At 43.7% G+C, this 19,089-nt stretch overlaps 2 protein-coding genes across 3 annotated transcripts; one reads left to right on the top strand and one right to left on the bottom strand.

Moving 5' to 3' along the window:
• Positions 1-910: 910 nt before the first annotated feature.
• Positions 911-13,323, bottom strand: LOC112234008 (cullin-5). Of its 2 annotated transcripts, none has more exons than XM_042296095.1 (19): positions 13,229-13,323; positions 12,060-12,169; positions 11,852-11,951; positions 11,455-11,631; positions 11,088-11,229; positions 10,826-10,947; positions 10,662-10,742; positions 10,456-10,549; positions 10,225-10,355; positions 8,537-8,644; positions 4,920-4,984; positions 4,471-4,603; positions 4,100-4,231; positions 3,878-4,001; positions 3,561-3,736; positions 3,225-3,386; positions 2,939-3,057; positions 2,355-2,478; positions 911-2,153 (listed from the first exon to the last, which is right to left on the bottom strand). In XM_042296095.1, exons 1-19 carry the CDS (start codon positions 13,250-13,252, stop codon positions 1,959-1,961), a joined length of 2,319 nt encoding a protein of 772 aa, XP_042152029.1. In that variant the 5' UTR covers positions 13,253-13,323; the 3' UTR covers positions 911-1,958. The 2 variants fall into 2 exon arrangements, with proteins under 2 accessions (XP_042152029.1, XP_042152028.1); XM_042296094.1 differs by having other exon boundaries at positions 912-2,153; positions 10,826-10,971.
• Positions 13,324-15,421: 2,098 nt separating this feature from the next.
• Positions 15,422-18,122, top strand: LOC121838959 (solute carrier family 35 member F2-like; the record flags this gene model as incomplete). The annotated part of the gene is made up of 4 exons (XM_042294939.1): positions 15,422-15,582; positions 15,706-15,758; positions 17,113-17,267; positions 17,728-18,122. Coding segments are annotated over 4 exons (591 nt in total), but the record flags the coding sequence as incomplete, so codon positions are not given.
• Positions 18,123-19,089: the final 967 nt, after the last annotated feature.

The following is a 19,089-nucleotide window of genomic DNA, read 5'->3' as shown; positions in this document are numbered from 1 at the left end:
TGTGTCTGCTCAAACAGTCAGAAACAGACTCCATGAGGGTGGTATGAGGGCCCGACGTCCACAGGTGGGGGTTGTGCTTACAGCCCAACACCGTGCAGGACGTTTGGCATTTGCCAGGGAACACCAAGATTGGCAAATTCGCCACTGGCGCCCTGTGCTCTTCACAGAGGAAAGCAGATTCACACTGAGCACGTGACAGACGTGACAGTCTGGAGACGCCGTGGAGAAAGTTCTGCTGCCTGCAACATCCTCCAGCATGACCGGTTTGGCGGTGGGTCAGTCATGGTGTGGGGTGGTATTTCTTTGGGGGGGCCGCACAACCCTCCATGTGCTCGCCAGAGGTAGCCTGACTGCCATTAGGTACCGAGATGAGATCCTCAGACCCCTTGTGAGACCATATGCTGGTGTGGTTGGTCCTGGGTTCCTCCTAATGCAAGACAATGCTAGACCTCGTGTGGCTGCAGTGTGTCAGCAGTTCCTGCAAGAGGAAAGCATTGATGCTATGGACTGGCCCGCCCGTTCCCCAGACCTGAATCCAATTGAGCACATCTGGGACATCATGTCTCGCTCCATCCACCAATGCCACGTTGCACCACAGACTGTCCAGGAATTGGCGGATGCTTTAGTCCAGGTCTGGGAGGAGATCCCTCAGGAGACCATCCGCCACCTCATCAGGAGCATGCTCAGGTGTTGTAGGGAGGTCATACAGGCACGTGGAGGCCACACACACTACTGAGCCTCATTTTGACTTGTTTTAAGGACATTACATCAAAGTTGGATCAGCCTGTAGTGTGGTTTTCCACTTGAATTTTGAGTGTGACTCCAAATTCAGACCTCCATGGGTTGATAAATTTGATTTCCATTGATAATGTGTGATTTTGTTGTCAGCACATTCAACTATGTAAAGAAAAAAAGTATTTAATAAGAATATTTCATTCATTCAGATCTAGGATGTGTTATTTTAGTGTTCCCTTTATTTTTTTGAGCAGTGTATATAGGGAACATGAGCTACTTTTTTAACCCATAGAGCTCTGATCAAAAGTAATGCAGTACCTAGGGAATAGGGTGGCATTTGGGAAGAAACCTGGGTCATGACCAGTCATGACACCCCCTCATGGTCTGACAATAACACACCTGTCATGTCCTGTCCTGCACTGGCTATAGGTGGGGGAGAGAGAAGAATCAAAGATCGCTAGAGAGCTTTGTGACTTCGATCGATTGGATGACGCTGTGCAGCATTTAACAAGCGAGAGACACAACACACAAGTGTTCATAAAAATAATGATGAGCATTGAAAAGTAGAATGAAATTGATATATAAAGCCATTCAGACACACTGAAACACAGAAAAGTGCTGATGTTCTCGTTTGTTCTCACCCAGCGACTGGTTGATATGTGAGGAGTCATGATCCTCTCTGAGGGGTGTGGCAGTTGGGGGGGGAGTAAGATACGCACACACGCACGCGCGATGGTTCCTCAGGTGATTGCAAGACTTCCACAGAGCAACAAGCTGTCAAGGTGCAGACACACATATACATAGACACACACAGTACATTTGGCAAAATACACTCCTCTCTGTGTCTACTCCATAATGATATAGACCACTAGTCCTCCTGTCTGTCTCTGTGCGGACTGCGTAAGGAGGGTAAGGCAGGGAGAGTTTATTTATTTAATAATGTCTCTACTGTGATACTGAGACTGTCAGTCAGCCCCACTGTCCTCCTGTCCTTCTCCTCCTGGACCCCGAGGGGCACCACAGTCTGAAGACTACACCATCTATCTCATACAGCCAGCCAACCAACCAACCCCCCCCAGGCCGCAGAGATATTCTCCTTCCTCTTCTTCTGAAACAACCACTCCTCCCTCCTCCTCTTACTGCATTTCTTCTTCCTCCTGCTGCAGCGAGGGCCCAGCCAGGTCAAGCGGTAGGTAGGTGGTTCCAATCCAGGTAAAGGGGTTCTATGCCATGTAGATAAAGGTGTTGATGTCTGTCTCGTCCCGTTTGATGTATTTGTGTTCGATGAGCCACTCAATCTGTTCCTTGATCATCTTCTTCTGGGGCAGGAACATGTTCTTGAGGATCTCTACCAGTTCTGTCTGTAGCTGAGCATTACTGATCCTCTTCCTCATCTTCATAATCTGGATGATGGCCTCCTGGAGGGGGGATGGGTGGGTCAAACAACGTACAGCATTATATCTTTACTCAATGTCGAGGCACACATTCAACTGGTATTGTTATGATTGATAAAACCTTGCAGGGTGGAAGGCAGTAGTGCTCCATTAAAGTCTTTGGGGGGGAAAAAAGTGCTGAAACTTCAGATTCCTCAAGTTGGACCTTTCAATGTGTAAAGTTACCTGGGTTCTTAATATTCTCAGCTGGACGATGCCCTCATTCTCCTCCTCTCTCATTCGCTCTGTGGTCAGCTGCAATCGACCAATCAGATTAATCTTGCCCCTTTTTTGGACCTTGGAGTTTTTACTGAGAAACAGAGACAAAAGAACTCAACATCCGATCAGCCATCACACCTGAAACTGCTCAACATTCCATCCTGGTCCTCAGTAGGAAACCATGACAACAAAGCTTTCATCAACATTCAAACTTCCCCAAAATGAATAATGAGTTAGAATGCATACAGTTACATCAACTAAATAGAGCATGAATCAACATGGTTAGCCAAAAACTGTTGAAGTGAGGTGCAATTAAGGTTGCAAAACACTGCCATCTTTCCCAAAAATCCCAGGTTTTCAAGAAATCCCTGTGGAAATATTCCTGGATTCAGGATGGAATAAGCAGGAAACTCTGGAATGCTCCAATTAGTACTTCTTTGAAAATGTTAGAATTTGGGGAAAGTTACCAGAGTTTAGCAACCCCAGGTGCATTCAATGCCTTTATTAAGGTCATGGGGCTAACACAATGTTGTGGGTTCAACGCTACGTACATGAGAGAAAAGTCCTGGTTGACATAGAACAGGGTGCTGTCTGTGAAGTCTTTAGGGGAGGAGACTGAAGGCTCATAGGACAACACCTGTCTCTTCAGTTTAGGGAACGCTACCAGAGACTAGAGACAGAGAGGAGACAGCAGAGGGAGAAAAAAAGGAGAGGTCATTAGTTTCTTCTGTGTATGAATTGTGTTTATATCGGCATGTGTGCTTACATTTTTCAATCCCAGAGAGTGTGAGTGTGTGTGTATAAAGTACCCAGAGTCTGTTTGTGTGTGTGTGTTACCCAGAGTGTGCGTCGTAGCTCGGCATCGGGAAGCTCGGTGGCCAATTTAAGGTTCTCGAAGCTGATTCGCTCCCGCGGCCGCTGGTTCCAGGCAAATAGGACAGCCAGCTGAAAGGTTGTGACCTCCAGGTCATAATGACCCATTTCGTTCTTGAAGGTGATCTAAACACACACAAAAACACACACACACACACACACACACACACACACACACACACACACACAGGGGAGAGGGGGATCACTATGCCGTTGGACATGAGGTGATAGTAATATAATCCATGGAAAAACTACTGAGTGTGTGCGTTTGCTGTGTGTGTGCACGCATCTCCCACTCACGATGCCATTGGACATGAGGTGGTGCCAGTGTAGTTTCCTTCCGCTGTGGTTCCTCTTGTAGAAGTCTTCTACCTCTGGGATCAGATCCTCCAGCTCAGTAGGCAGAGACACAAACACCTTCTCACTGCTCCTCGACCAAGCACCCGCATTCAGGATCTTTATATTCACACTGTCAGCTGGAGCGAGACAGAGAGACAGAAACAGAGAGAGACAGAGAAAAAGAGGCAGAGGCACAGAGAGAGAGAGAGAGAGAGAATTTGTGTATTACTACGGTACACCAGCTGGTGGAGTATTGTGGCTGTGTTTGTGTTTGTTACCTGGTAAAGCCAGCTTGTTGTGTTTGTGCATCTCCTTGAAGACCTGGTTGAGATCATCCGATACTTTAATGTCCTGGAACATCCTCGCCAGCTTATTCACATAGTCTGCAGGCATCCCCACCTCCTACACGCACACACACAGACCCAGCGGAAAAAAACTCAATCAAAAGGGGATATAGAGAGAGAGAGAGAGAGAGAAAGAGTGTGTGTGTGTGTTCTTACCCTGAGCCACTCCACCATGTTCTCTTCTATTTCACTGTCGGCTGAGATGTCCAGGATCAGTCTTCTGGTCAGGTGGGCTTTATGGTACCTCATAAACACATCCTTATTCTGAACATACTTCAATACCAGCAACTAGAGAGAGAAGGGAGGGAGGGAGCGAGAACACATCCTTATTCTGAACATACTTCAACACAATCAACTAGAATAGGTGGTGGTGGGGGGGGGGGTAGAAGACTATGGATGCATCCAATTTCTACGCCCTTCTCTGAAAGTGCACACTTCCCGTCATGGATTTCACAACAGCCAATGCTTACACCAATCCAATGCTTGAGAATCAGGGCTCATTCTACAGTACTAGGGGAGAGTCTCACCACTTCTTTGAGTTTGAGTTCTATCTCCTCTGATGTGAGTTTCTTGCTCAGGGTTGTTTTCCTCAGCAGCATGTCACAGTAGTTAGCTAGCAGCTCTGGACACTTCGACTCTGGCTGGGTCTTCAGACCTACCCTGTAAAGACACACACACACAGATTAATAGTACACATAGAAATCTAATTACTAGAACAGGCCTCCACATTCAAGTCTGGCTGCGTCCCAATTCTCCACCCTTTTTCTGAAGTCTACATGTGCACACTTTCCTCCAGCCAATGGTTACACTGATCATATGCTTTTAAATCCATGATGTGGAGTGTGAAAATGCACCCCTCAGGAAAAGGGTGAAGAATCAGGATGCAGTTCATATTCTGTGATGGGTGGACTAGCAGCCATATTGACCCATAACCAAGGAATATAATATAAACATACAACCCAGGTTTGTCTCTCACCCTTTCTGTTTGAGGGGCAGCTCCAGTTTAAAAATGGTGGCATCGTTCACCACAGCTTTGTAGGCCTGAAGAGAAACACAGAACTGTCAAACCTCCCGCTATCCCCCCCTTTTTTCCTCCTCCTCCGTCCATCCCCCTTTTCTCTCCACCCCTCCATTACATCTGCTCTCTTCAACCCTTTACTCTCACTTAATGTCTCTGCCCTCTCATCCCCCTTTTTTCTCCTCCATCCCCCCTTCTCTCCACCCCTCCGTCTCCTCCCTTCACCCCCTTTTGTCTCGCTGTATGCATGTACAGTACCAGTCAACATTTGGACACACCTGCTCTTTCAAGGGTTTTTTATTTTTTCTACATTGTAGAATAATAGTGAAGACATCAAAACAATGAAATAACACACATGGAATCATGTAGTAACCAAAAAAAGTGTTATTTTATATTATATTTTATATTCTTAAAGTAGCCACCCTTTACCTTAATGACAGCTTTGCACACTCTAGGCATTCTCTCAACCAGCTTCATGAGGTTGTCACCTGGAATGCATTTCAATTAACAGGTGGTGCCTTGTTAAACGTGAATTTTGTGGAATTTCTGTCCGTCTTAATGCATTTGAACTGATGGTTTCGGATTTCTAAACTTTGAATATTATTAGTCATCAGTTATACTAGAGACATAAGGGGTGCCATAGTCTAGGGTCTACACCAGAAGTTAATGGGTATCTGTAGGAGGAATGGATATGGTAGATGTAGTTAAGCTTGGAATGTACTGAGTGACAGAAAGACGATCACATGTTGACAGGCACTGATAAGGGTGGAGAGCTGTGGATTAGTGAGGAAGGGGGTCAGGTCAGATTCAGGGAGAAGGAACAGTTTATTGTCGGTATCACTTAATTCCCTGCCTAACAACAAAGATGTAATGTTTAGCGAGAAGGAGGAGACTCCACCCCAAATTGGGGTGTAAATATACCACCCCTGGTGGAACCACATCTTTGTCTTATGTAGCTGTATTGACCCAATGGGTGAATAAAATTGGTTGGAGCTTTCCTAGTGTCTATTGATTTATTACTCTGATATTTAGAACCTAACAGAGCCAATCAGTTGTGTTGTGACAAGGTAGGGGTGGTATACAGAAGATAGCCTTATTTGGTAAAAGTCCAAATCCATATTATGGCAAGAACAGCTTAAATAAGTAAAGAGAAATGAAAGCCCATCATTACTTTAGGACATGAAGGTCAGTCAATCCGTAATATTTCAAGAACTTTGAAAGTTTCTTCAAGTGCTGTCGCAAAAACCTTGAAGCACTATGATGAAACTGGCTCACATGAGGACCGCCACAGGAAAAGAAGACCCAGAGTTACCTCTGCTGCAGAGGATACGTTCATTAGAGTTACCAGCCAGTGGAGGTGTTAAACCTATTGAAGTCATTACCTGATGGTAAATCTACAGGTTAGGGTCTTATGGACAATTTTTTGCTTCACTGTGCTGCTCCCCAGATTGCAGTTCCACTGAGATACATATTTAATTGGTCACTGGAAAAGGGGATGTTTGCAAATGTATGGAAGCATCTGAAACTGTGTCCTATTCCGAAAGACAGCAAAGAACCCATTACTCCTGCTAATAGTCGACCAATTAGTCTACTCCCTACACTCAGTAAGATATTGGAGGGTATTGTGAGTAGACAAATGTGGGAGTACATGGAAAATAATGATCTGATTACAGCCAATCAGCATGCTTATCGCAAAAATCATTCCACTACCACTGCATTGCTTGACATGAATGATCAGTGGCTCAATGCTATGGATAATGGCAAATTTGTAGGTGTACTATTTTTAGACTTCAGTACAGCATTTGATTTAGTGGATCATGAAATAATTGACAAAATTAACGCATTATGGTTTTAAGGAGGTAGCATTGAATTGGGTACAGTCATATCTAACTGACAGGAAACAGTCCACCTATATCAATGGTTCATTTTCTTCTCCTAATGTGTTAAACTGTGGAATACCGCAGGGCAGCTGCCTTGGGCCACTTCTTTATTTAATATATACCAACAACCCTATGCCTTGGTTGAAACTCAATCTACTATATTTGCAGATGATACTACAATTTATGCAGCAAGACAATCGGTTCAACAGGCTTTAGAAGGAGATTTGGAGAATATCAGGAAGTGGGTTTGCCAAAACAAACTTGTTTTAAACACCAAGAAAACCAAAGTTATGTTGGTCTGTTCAACTAGGAAAAGGCCAAAACAGCATGGGATACAACTAAGTATGGGAGGAGTACAAATTGAAGAAGAAGTGGCAGAAACGGAGTGCAGCTAGACAACTGCTTATCATGGTCGTCTCAAATAACTAATCTATGTAAAAAAATATATATATATTAAAACAGCATGCATAATCAGAAGGATAGCTAAATATTTACCAGGAAAAAGAGACAGACATTCCGTAAATACTAGGAATAGATTGGCCACCATCTATGCGTTATCCAGACAGAAAAGAGAAATAGGCATTTCGATTTAGAGCAATACAGAAATGGAATAAATTAACTGAGCAAACTAGAAACCTTTCAATATATAAATGTATATATAATTTTAAATTTTTTTAATATAGTATATAGAAATGTTGTGGGATTATAGTAGATGAAGAATCAATATTTTTTTAGATTGAGTATTTATTGGGTCATTATGCATGTTTGTAATAGTGTGTTATATGTGAAAGTGTGTTTGTATTATAAATTGTATTTTAATGTTTAAGGACTCTTGGAAGATAAGTCCAAATGGGGACTAAAAGAGATCCAAATCAAATCAAATCAAACCAGCCCAAATAAATGCTTCACAGAGTTCAGGTAACAGACACATCTCAACATCAACTGTTCAGAGGAGACTGCATGAATCAGGCTTCATGGTAAAATTGCTGCAAAGAAACCACTACTAAAAGACACCAATAAAAAGAAGAGACTTGCTTGGGTCAAGAAACACTTGACCCACACTTGACACACAAATTAGACTGGTGGAAATCTGTCCTTTGGTCTGATGAGTCCAAATTGGAGATTTTTGGTTCCAAATGCAGTGTCTTTCTGAGATGCAGAGTAGGTGAACGGATGATCTCCACATGTGTAGTTCCCACCAAGAAGCATGGAGGTGGGGGTGTGATGGTGCTTTGCTGGTGACACTGTCAGTGATTTATTTAGAATTCAAGGCTATTTGACCAAGAAGGAGAGTGATGGAGTGCTGCATCAGATGACCTGACCTCAACCCAGTTGAGATGGTTTGGGAAGTGTTGGACCGCAGAGTGAAGAAAAGCAGCCAATAAGTATTCAGTATAATTGGGAATTCCTTCAAGATTGTTGGAAAAGCATTCCAGGTGAAGCTGATTGAGAGAATGCCAAGAGTGTGCAAAGCTGTCATGAAGCCAAAGGGTGGCTACTTTGAAGAATCTCAAATATAAATATATTTTGATTTGTTTAACACTTCTTTGGTTACTACATGATTCTATGTGTTATTTCATAGTTTTGATGTCTTCACTATTATTCTATAATGTAGAAAATACTAAAAATAAAGAAAAACTCAAATGAGTAGGTGTGTCCAAACCTTTGACTGGTGCTGTATGTGTATGTGTGTACCTTGTCTCTGGCGGTGAGGAATCGAGGGTCATCCTGAAAGGCCTCCTTCACCAGTTTACTGAAACGGTTAAACAATGTCAGCAGCTGCTCCACGTACTTCTCAGAGTCCTACACACCGGAATAAAAAGAGAAACATACAGATATACTGTATGTTACAGATACATTTTGAGTGAGTGTGTGTGTGTGTATATAGTGGTGCAAAAAGTATTTAGTCAGCCACCAATTGGGCAAGTTCTTCCACTTAAAAAGATGAGAGAGGCCTGTAATTTTCATCATAGGTACACTTCAACTATGACAGACAAAACTAGAAAAAAAATCCAGAAAATCACATTGTAGGATTTTTAATGAATTTATTTGCAAATTATGGTGGAAAATAAGTATTTGGTCAATAACAAAAGTTTCTCAATACTTTGTTGGCAATGACAGAGGTCAAATGTTTTCTGTAAGTCTTCACGAGATTTTTACACACTGTTGCTGGTATTTTGGCCCATTCCTCCATGCAGATATCCTCTAGAAATGTGATGTTTTGGGGCTGTTGCTGGGCAACACGGACTTTCAACTCCCTCCAAAGATTTTCTATGGGGTTGAGATCTGGAGACTGGCTAGGCCACTCCAGGACCTTGAAATGCTTCTTACGAAGCCACTCCTTCGTTGCCCGGGCGGTGTGTTTGGGATCATTGTCATGCTGAAAGACCCAGCCACGTTTCATCTTCAATGCCCTTGCTGATGGAAGGAGGTTTTCACTCAAAATCTCACGATACATGGCCCCATTCATTCTTTCCTTTACACGGATCAGTCGTCCTGGTCCCTTTGCAGAAAAACAGCCCCAAAGCATGATGTTTCCACCCCCATGCTTCACAGTAGGTATGGTGTTCTTCGGATGCAACTCAGCATTCTTTGTCCTCCAAACACGACGAGTTGAGTTTTTACCAAAAAGTTCTATTTTGGTTTCATCTGACCATATGACATTCTCCCAATCTTCTTCTGGATCATCCAAATGCTCTCTAGCAAACTTCAGACGGGCCTGGACATGTACTGGCTTAAGCAGGGGGACACGTCTGGCACTGCAGGATTTGAGTCCCTGGCGGCGTGGTGTGTTACTGATGGTAGGCTTTGTTACTTTGGTCCCAGCTCTCTGCAGGTCATTCACTAGGTCCCCCCGTGTGGTTCTGGGATTTTTGCTCACCGTTCTTGTGATCATTTTGACCCCACAGGGTGAGATCTTGCGTGGAGCCCCAGATCGAGGGATATTATCAGTGGTCTTGTATGTCTTCCATTTCCTAATAATTGCTCCCACAGTTGATTTCTTCAAACCAAGCTGCTTACCTATTGCAGATTCAGTCTTCCTAGCCTGGTACAGGTCTACAATTTTGTTTCGGGTGTCCTTTGACAGTTCTTTGGTCTTGGCCATAGTGGAGTTTGGAGTGTGACTGTTTGAGGTTGTGGACAGGTGTCTTTTATAGTGATAACAAGTTCAAACAGGTGCCATTAATACAGGTAACGAGTGGAGGACAGAGGAGCCTCTTAAAGAAGAAGTTACAGGTCTGTGAGAGCCAGAAATCTTGCTTGTTTGTAGGTGACCAAATACTTATTTTCCACCATAATTTGCAAATAAATGTGATCAATTGTTGGTCGCCAAAAAGTCCTCACAAGTATAGTAAGACATGGCTCTGTGTGTGTGTACATACAGAAGTGATAGTCTCTGCAGCAGCCACCATATCAGCCAGCCCAGCGTTCATGATGTGATCCTCCAGATCTTTCAGCATGGGCTCTATCCCACTAGGAACCTTATCCATCAGGGAAAACATCAGGTGGAGCTCTGCAGGGTGAAGGACATTAACGTCACACAAAGAAGGACCCTCTTCTATAACCGGTCCCAAGGTTGGTAGGTAACAGTAGTAATGCAACATGTTACTCACTGTCTGTCTCATTGCGTTTGATCATGCCGGGACATTCAGCCAGGATGGTTTCTTTAAACGACGTCACCAGAGCGTTCACACAACATTCCATCAGCTGGAGAGAGACAACAGAGACTAACATTGGTCTACATGACATCATCATCTCTTGACTGTGAATATGAGTTTAAACCAGTCTATACAGCCTCATGGGTAAACCGTCTACTCACAGCTTGGACAGAGTTACATTCACGACGAGTCTCAAGGTATCGAACTGCCCTCTTCTCCTCTTCTCTTAGCTTTGTGTCTGCCTGCAAGACACACACACAGTCAGTGAATGTATACACACTCACTGAGAGACATTGTCACAACACACACACAGCGCAGTCCTTACATATTTCATGTAGTTCTGGACTCCGTTCTGCTGTAGGTATGATGGGGCCTGTGTTCTGTAGAACCTCTCAGTTGAGTCCAGGTAGGCCTTCTCAAAGTTATCTCTGTAGATCTGGAGCTTGTCTTCAGGGTTAGAGCACAGGTTGACTACAAAACGCAAGCACACACACACTTTGTCAAAATACCGAAAACATACCATACTTCACAAAAACTTCCCATATAAAATGTGTGGATATTAGCCACTCAGGGTGTATATGTCCTACCGTATGATTCTCGTACTCCTATAACCAGCTGGGAGTCAAAAGCCTCTCCCAGCCTCTCAGCATGAACCAGCTTCATAGCACTGTCCTGAAGACGGCTCTTTATGTTGGAGAAGATTGACTCGTTCCATGTGTCCAACATCAACTAGAGGAGAGGCAGAGGGGGATATATATATATATATATATATATATAAATAAATAAATAAATAAGAGAGAGAAAAAGCAGGACAAGACAGTTGATGAATACCATCAAAAAGAAGAGCATTGTCCATCTCTCCCCTCCCTACGTACGATGCTGTAGTCTACATTAGACTCATTGTTGCTGCCCTACCTCTCTCCTTCCTCCTCTCCCTCATTCCCCTCTCCTCACCTTGCGTACGATGCTGTCCTCAACGTTAGACTTCTTGTTGCTGCCCTGCTTCCCCATCAGTGTGATCTCCAGCTGACAGAAGGGTTTGGGCAGGATGTCACACTGCGTGAAGAACTTTCGCCACTCCACAATGTAGGCCTTCAGCAACGCTGTGTCATCCTGGTGACTCAACACACGCTGCCATGGAAACAGGTCAGAGGTTAGGTCAGAGACAGCTTGCATAGGTAGAGGTTAGGATTCAGAGGTTTAAGGGTCAGCCTCTTGCCTACAACTGTGATCACTGTACTGGAAAGGTGTGTGTGTATGTGCGTGTGTGCGAAGAATGGCACATTCCAACCTCAAATGGGATTTCAACCATTACCGAAACCCTTCCCCTGTAACCCACTGTTCCACTTACGTTCTGAGCTTGTTTGATGAAGTCTAGGATGTCTTCTTTGAGGGCCTGGTGGATCTTAGCTGGGCCCTTATCATCCCACAGACACACAGCATGGACGTCTCTGCAACACAAAATAACAAGCGCAGGGTTTGTGTGTGTGTGTGGTTGCAGTATGTGTGTGTGTCTTCTGTGCAGTTTGGTGTGGTGTGATGCAGTGTGTGTATCTTACGAGAAGAGGTCGAACCACTGCTGCTTGGTGACAGCCTCCTGTCTCAGCAGCTTGAGAACAATGGGCCTCATCAAGTCCCACTTGTCCTCAAACTGCAAGGAGCCTTTATTCTGGAGAGAGATGATACTACTGTTACTACTCACTACAACTATACTGTTACTACTCAGGGTTGTATTCATTAGTACACACGGTGGAAAATGTTTGGCAAGAGAAAATGAAAACAAGCACTTCTATTTGGAAAATTTAAAGTAGTCACTCTCTGTTTCGGCCTGTTTGCTTATATTTTGTGCCTAGTGAATATGACCCAGGACTCACTAGAACTACTGTCAGACTGCAATGGGACATTATTCTGGAAAGAAACTGAAACAATTACTTTTACCACCTGTTACTTAGTATCTCAGACTACAGAGTGCCTTCACTCTGCAGAGAGATGACACCACTCACGACCCAGTATCTAGAGCCATTCATTCTGGAGAAAGACGCGAACAACACTGTTCCTACATACTAACCCATTACCCAGTAATTTGCTACTGACGCTGTTCTGAATCAAATTGTATGTTTAATAGTAGTTTTCTAGTATATTCTTTTAAAACATAACGTTACAATGGTTTAGTTCGCTAAAATAAATCCGGCTTCAACTAAAACCTTAGCTACAGACTACATTGTCAACAGTGTAGTTGCACCCAACTTTGATCAATCTGTAGCAGTCAAGACTGTATGTACAGTTTGCTGTGCTGGAGAACTGACAAACAGAACTAATGTAATGTTAGCTTGCCAATTCAGCTGATTGTTCCACCACCTGCACAAGCCTTTGCATATTCTCTCACAGTTTGATGTGGACAGACAACCGTTACTACAATGAACTGGGAATTATATTAATGATTAACTATCAATTTAAAAGACGAAATGCTTATGCCGGTGACAACTGTATTGCACGTTAGCCAGATGGCTGGCTAGCTAATTTATCTTAGCATCCCTTGCTAGCTAACTAGCAAGAGAGACCTTTCTGTTGCCTTAAATGCAACAACAACAAAAAACTGCCACACAGTGTTCGTGGTCAGGTTTGTTTTTAACTCATTCATGAACTTATTTACATCCAGACTATGGGCATTGGGAGCATAATCACGTGTTCAAATCCAGGTAAAATGTTGAAGTAAAGAGGCTCTTACCTTTAACAAATTAGACGTCGCCATGTTTCCTCCAACTTGTGCCCTCCTCGCGCAGTCTCGCGAGAGTATGGTTGGAGGGAATTGGGTAACGTAGCTTCTGACTTAAAAATAAACAGAGATAAAGGCTAGATATTTGTCCAGTTTACAGTATTGTGTCATGACATTTTCACTGCCCTTTTTATGTGCTGCTCTTTGTCTACTAAATGCACATAAGACACTGCACCAACTAGGATATTGCAGGTGTTGGAAGGTAAATACAGTAGGACACAGTTGACTGGGCTGGGCCAGTGCTAAACTTAGCTGCCGTGGACTTGACTGCCATGGAACTACTGAGTTCTATTAAAGGTCAGTGCATGGTATGTACAGTAGCTATGTGACTTGGAGACAAGCAAGCAAGTAACATAGAGAAGGGATATTCGCCCTGTTCGAAGCAACACAGCCTTCCTCCTTCCTCTTTTTTCCTTCCTTTATTCATTCAAGCCTTTCCTCCCACTTTCCTTCCTTGGGTAGAGTAATTACCTGGCTGAAATGAAGTAATCACTGATCTAAATACCCCCCAACCCCCTCCCACAGTTTCACACACACCCATGTTCACCCACTTTGTACCACACACTTTCATCACTACACCTATCATCTGAAAACACTAAGTAGTCTTTGCACTTTGATTAGAGAACACTGTTAATCATTCAGCCCAGGCAGCACAGTAGACATTTAAAAGCCCCAGGACAGGCAGCACACAGCAGTGTATTCCCCATCCCAGGATCCCACTGTTACAGAGATACAACATGGCTGAGATGGACCCAGATGGGATTATAGCTACAGACCCCAGAAATAATTATGATAGAAAATGCCTTATTATCCGGAAGCTTCTGAAGTTCAACCCTAAACAAGTGTTTACATGGTGAGTCTGGGGAGATGTTATATCAGTGATTATCTGCATCCCATCTGGCAACCTATCCTTTATATATTGCACTACTTTTAACCAGCTCCCTATGGGCTCTGATCGAAAGTAGAGCACTATATAGGGAATACAGTGCCATAGTGGAGATCTATCCATGTCTAAGAATGGAGGGTGTCCACTGTCCAGTAGTTGTGAATGTCCCTGGCGGCTACCATACAGATGCCTGGACTGAGTTGTGATAAAACCCTTATGAAGACTATAGGACCGAAACATGTTGGTTTTACCAATAAAGACCCAGTTTTATCAATTTCTACTGTCTTCCAGAGTTGCTGAATTTCTGCTTCACTTATGCATTGTTCTAACAGGCAGCTGGTGAAGACAGTAGCCATGGGTCAGGGTTTGGCTGTTCTCATGTGTGGCACAGCAGTAACATCCCAGTACCTGGCTTCAGACTACCACGTGGACGCGCCCATGCTCCAGAGCTTTATGAGCTATGCACTGCTCTGCATCACCTACACCACCGCTCTGCTGTTCAGAACAGGTACACACACACTCACGTACACCGACGTGCTGTTCTGAAGAACAGGTAGTCTCTCTCTCACACACACCACCCCAGGGCGCTCCTCATCAGAATAGTGCAGTTGTGAACTCTATAAAATGTTATAATTGTGTAGCAGTGCAATAACCTCCAGGCTACCCTCTCCTAACGTACTGTAGGGGATGGCAATATGTTTCAGATTTTAAAGAAGAGGTGGTGGAAGCATCTCCTAGTAGGCTTGGTGGACGTCGAGGCAAACTACACAGTGGTTAAAGCTTACCAGTACACTACACTCACCAGTATACAGGTCAGAACTACGAAAGGGTGTGTGTATGTTTTTGTGTGTGTGCGAGTTTGCGTGCCTGCAGGCATGCATGTGTGTGTGTGCATGTGTGTGTGTTCTGAGTTATGTCAATGTATGTGACTATTCTGGTGTGTCTCTCTGTCTTCCAGCTGCTGGACTGTTTTGTGATCCCTGTGTTGATGATACTCTCCTGCTGGTTCCTGAAGACGTGCTACAGACCCGTCCACTACATATCTGTGTGTGTCTGTCTGCTGGGGGTGGGGGCCATGGTGGGAGCTGACCTACTGGCTGGACGAGACTTGGGATCCAGTAAGAACCCACTCCATTCATTCGTTAATTCATTAATTATTTAATTCAATCTCTCAGTTCATATCATAATAAATAGTAACATATTAACCTCACCTCTTTCCTCATCCTCCTCTCCTATCTCGCTCCTCTCCTCCCTCTCTCCTAGCCTCAGACGTTCTGCTAGGTGATGGCTTGGTCCTGCTCAGTGCCAGTCTATATGCTGTGTCTAACTTGTGTCAGGAGTACACCGTCAAACACCTCAGCAGTGTAGAGTTCCTAGGCATGGTCGGCCTGTTCGGCACACTCATCAGTGGCATACAGCTGTAAGTGTGTGTGTTTACGTGTGTGTGCGCATGCGTGTGGATGTGTGTTGAGTGTACATGTTCGGTGAGAAGGTAGTAGAATGGGAATGTGGTTGATTTGAGTGGTCTGCTGTGTTCCTACAGGGGCGTTCTGGAGCATAACAATGTGGCAAACATCCAATGGGACTGGAGAATTGGTTTGTACCACATAAAACAAAATATACAAGTAACTGGCTAAATAAAATAAACTCTTGAGTAAATGAGGGATTCATAGTATATTGAAAGCAGGTACTTCCACACAGGTGTGGTTCCTGAGTTAATTAAGCAATTAACATCCCATCATGTTTAGGGTCATGAAAAAAATGTCTAGTTGCACATTATTTTGGCTACCATGACTGGAGAAAGAGAACTCAGTGACTTTAAAAGAGGGGTCTCAAAGGTGCATAGGGGGTGAAAAGGGTGTGTGTGAGAGTGTGTGTATTTATGTGTGTGTGTGTGTGTGTGTGTGTGTGTGTGTGTGTGTGTGTGTGTGTGTGTGTGTGTGTGTGTGTGTGTGTGTGTGTGTGTGTGTGTGTGTGTGTGTGTGTGTGTCTGTGTCTCAGTCACCAGATCTCAACACAATTGAACACTTATGGGAGATTCTGGAGTGGCTTAGGCAGCGTTTTCCAACACCATCAACAAAACACCAAATCATGTCATTTCTAATGGAAGAATGGTGTTGCATCCCTCCAATATAGTACCAGACACTTGTAGAATCTATGCCTGGTGCACTGAAGCTGTTGTGGCAGCTCGTGGTGACCCAACTCCCTATTAAGACACTTTATGTTGGTGCTTCCTTTATTTTGGCAGTTACCTGTATATTTGTTGACATTTTTTAAATTATTTGTTTTATTAAAGAGACAGGACAGTGTAGAAGAAGGAAAGTAAGGAGAGGGTTAGTTACAAAGTAGTTGTGGGTCCGCAGATTCGGTAGTGTAAACGACTAGACCACCCCAGGGCACCGGTTATTACCTCTCTCTTAGGGTTACAGACGTGGTGGTGGTTACTGATGTTTTGGTGGCAAGGTTACAGAGAGTACAGAATGTGTGCTGTGTTAGCTTGCAGAAGTACAGTTTCCACATACAGCTCTTTGCTGCTCTTTATCTTGGGTTTTATGGGAGCTGCAACAGTTGATCTACCTGGTTAATAATACTTTCTGCCCTGTATAATGACTGTATGTGTTTTCTGTTCAGGCCTTTTGTTCTCTGACTACACCCAGTACAGCTGTATAAATGAGTAGAGAGTGTAGAGTAGTAGTACTCTGTTGATTCCAACTTGGGAAATTGTTTAATCACCACAAGCATAATCAATGTTACAAAACACAAGACAAGGATCAATAATATTCAGATAATAACACATAATAAAATATTAAAAAGACAGATGCACCTGTGATAAGAGAGCCAAGTAAAATATATTAGAAATCCTGTTGTCGGTCATACTCTGCAAAAACAAGGATCAGCAATGTATAGTATAGTATGTTCATTTTATAATGTATAGTTCTTCTCTCCCCAGGCCTGCTGTTTGCTGGCTATGCCCTGTGTATGTACACCCTGTACAGCTGTATGCCCATAGTGGTCAGGAAGACCAGTGCTACAGCAGTCAACCTCTCCCTGCTCACTGAAGACCTCATCAGCCTCTTCTGTGGCCTGTTTCTCTTTCAATACACAGTTAGTACACACACACACACACACACACACACAGCAGAAACACTGAGGATAGTGGGTACAGCAGGTTGAGACATTTAACAGTTCAGTTAGTGATTGTGTTTCTGAACAGATAAAGAGATGAGTTAATCAGTGATTTGATGACTCCATAGATGGATGATAGATTGATTGGTTGCTGCTAAACTATGTCTGTACTCACTGTAATCTCTGTCAAACTTGTCGAATCTAATCTCTGTGAGATCAAGGAGACAGTAGTGATAAGATCAGTACCCAGAAACAGAGGTAGAGCTGTCCTGATCACAGGACACAGCTGACCTTATCTTAAAACATCTTAGTCGTGCAGAGAAATCCCCTGGTCACCGTGTCCCTGTTCAGTGTATTGATGACTGTTGATAATGCGTAATCTACTATGGCCTCATATAGCTCATCTGGTGTGTGTGTGTGTGTGTGTGTGTGTGTGTAGTTCTCAGGTCTGTATATTGTGTCTCTGGTGATCATCCTGGTGGGCTTTGTCTCCTTCAACGCTGTGGCAACGACCCCTAACCCTGCAGACCCTATCACCCCCTCTGTGGGCTGGAAGGAGGGTGACTATGACAACCCTGATGACATCATCAATGAAGAAGTAGTGGTGGAGGTCTTGGAGGAGCAGGAAGAGGAAGAGGGTGAATGCTCAGAGGTATCGTGAAATCAGAGAACACAGTATGAGGAAGTACCGGCGATGTGATCTGATCTACTAGACGAGCACTTCCCAAGAGTCTATAGCTGTTCATCTCCTTGTCTCCTTTCTTTCATTCTTACCATTCTAATAGATCTACAGATTCACCGGTGTACAGTTGAAGTCGGAAGTTTACATTACACTAGGTTGAAGTCATTAAAACTTGTTTTTCAACCACTCTACAAATTTCTTGTTAACAAACTATAGTTTTGGCAAGTCGGTTAGGACATCTACTTTCTGCATGACACAAGTCATTTTTCCAAAATTGTTTACAGACAGATTATTTCACTTATAATTCACTGTATCACAATTCCAGTGGGTCAGAAGTTTACATACACCAAGTTGACTGTGCCTTTAAACAGCTTGGAAAATTCCAGAAAATTATGTTATGGCTTGAGAAGCGTCTGATAGGCTAATTGACATCATTTGAGTAAATTAGAGTTGAATCTGTGGATGTATTTCAAGGCCTACTTTCCAGCTCAGTGCCTCTTTGCTTGACATCATGGGAAAATCAAAAGAAATCAGCCAAGACCTCAAAAAAAATGGTAGACCTCCACAAGTCTGGTTCATCCTTGGGAGCAATTTCCAAACGCCTGAAGGTACCATGTTCATCTGTACAAACAATAGCACACAAGTATAAACACCATGGGACCAAGCAGCCATCATACCGCTCAGGAAGGAGACACATTCTGTCTCCTAGAGATGAACGCACCTTGGTGTGAAAAGTGCAAATCAATCCCAGAACAACAGCAAAGGACCTTGTGAAGATGCTGGAGGAAACAGATACAAAAGTATCTATATCCACAGTAAAACGAGTCCTATATCGACATAACCTGAAAGGCCGCTCAGCAAGGAAGAAGCCACTGCTCCAAAACCGCCATAAAAAGCCAGACTATGGTTTGCAACTGCACATGGGGACAAATAGCACTTTTTGGAGAAATGTCCTCTGGTCTGATGAAACAAAAATAGATCTATTTGGCCATAATACCATCATTATGTTTGGAGGAAAAAGGGGGAGGCTTGCAAGTCAAAGAACACCATCCCAACCGTGAAGCACAGGGGTGGCAGCATCATGTTGTGGGGGTGCTTTGTTGCAGGAGGGACTGGTGC

This window comes from Oncorhynchus tshawytscha, linkage group LG13, assembly GCF_018296145.1.
Source record: "Oncorhynchus tshawytscha isolate Ot180627B linkage group LG13, Otsh_v2.0, whole genome shotgun sequence".
Lineage (NCBI taxonomy): Eukaryota > Metazoa > Chordata > Actinopteri > Salmoniformes > Salmonidae > Oncorhynchus > Oncorhynchus tshawytscha.
This window is presented reverse-complemented; position numbering and strand designations above follow the sequence as displayed.

What these genes read in the sequence shown, in the direction of transcription:
- LOC112234008 (XM_042296094.1), bottom strand. Translation starts at nt 13,252, where the DNA reads ATGGCGACGTCTAATTTGTTAAAG. An exon ending in CAGTGGTTCGACCTCTTCTC is followed by an intron (nt 11,952 to 12,059) that starts GTAAGATACACA and finishes TTTGTGTTGCAG; the next exon opens with AGACGTCCATGCTGTGTGTC. An exon ending in AGGAGTACGAGAATCATACG is followed by an intron (nt 10,972 to 11,087) that starts GTAGGACATATA and finishes TGCGTTTTGTAG; the next exon opens with TCAACCTGTGCTCTAACCCT.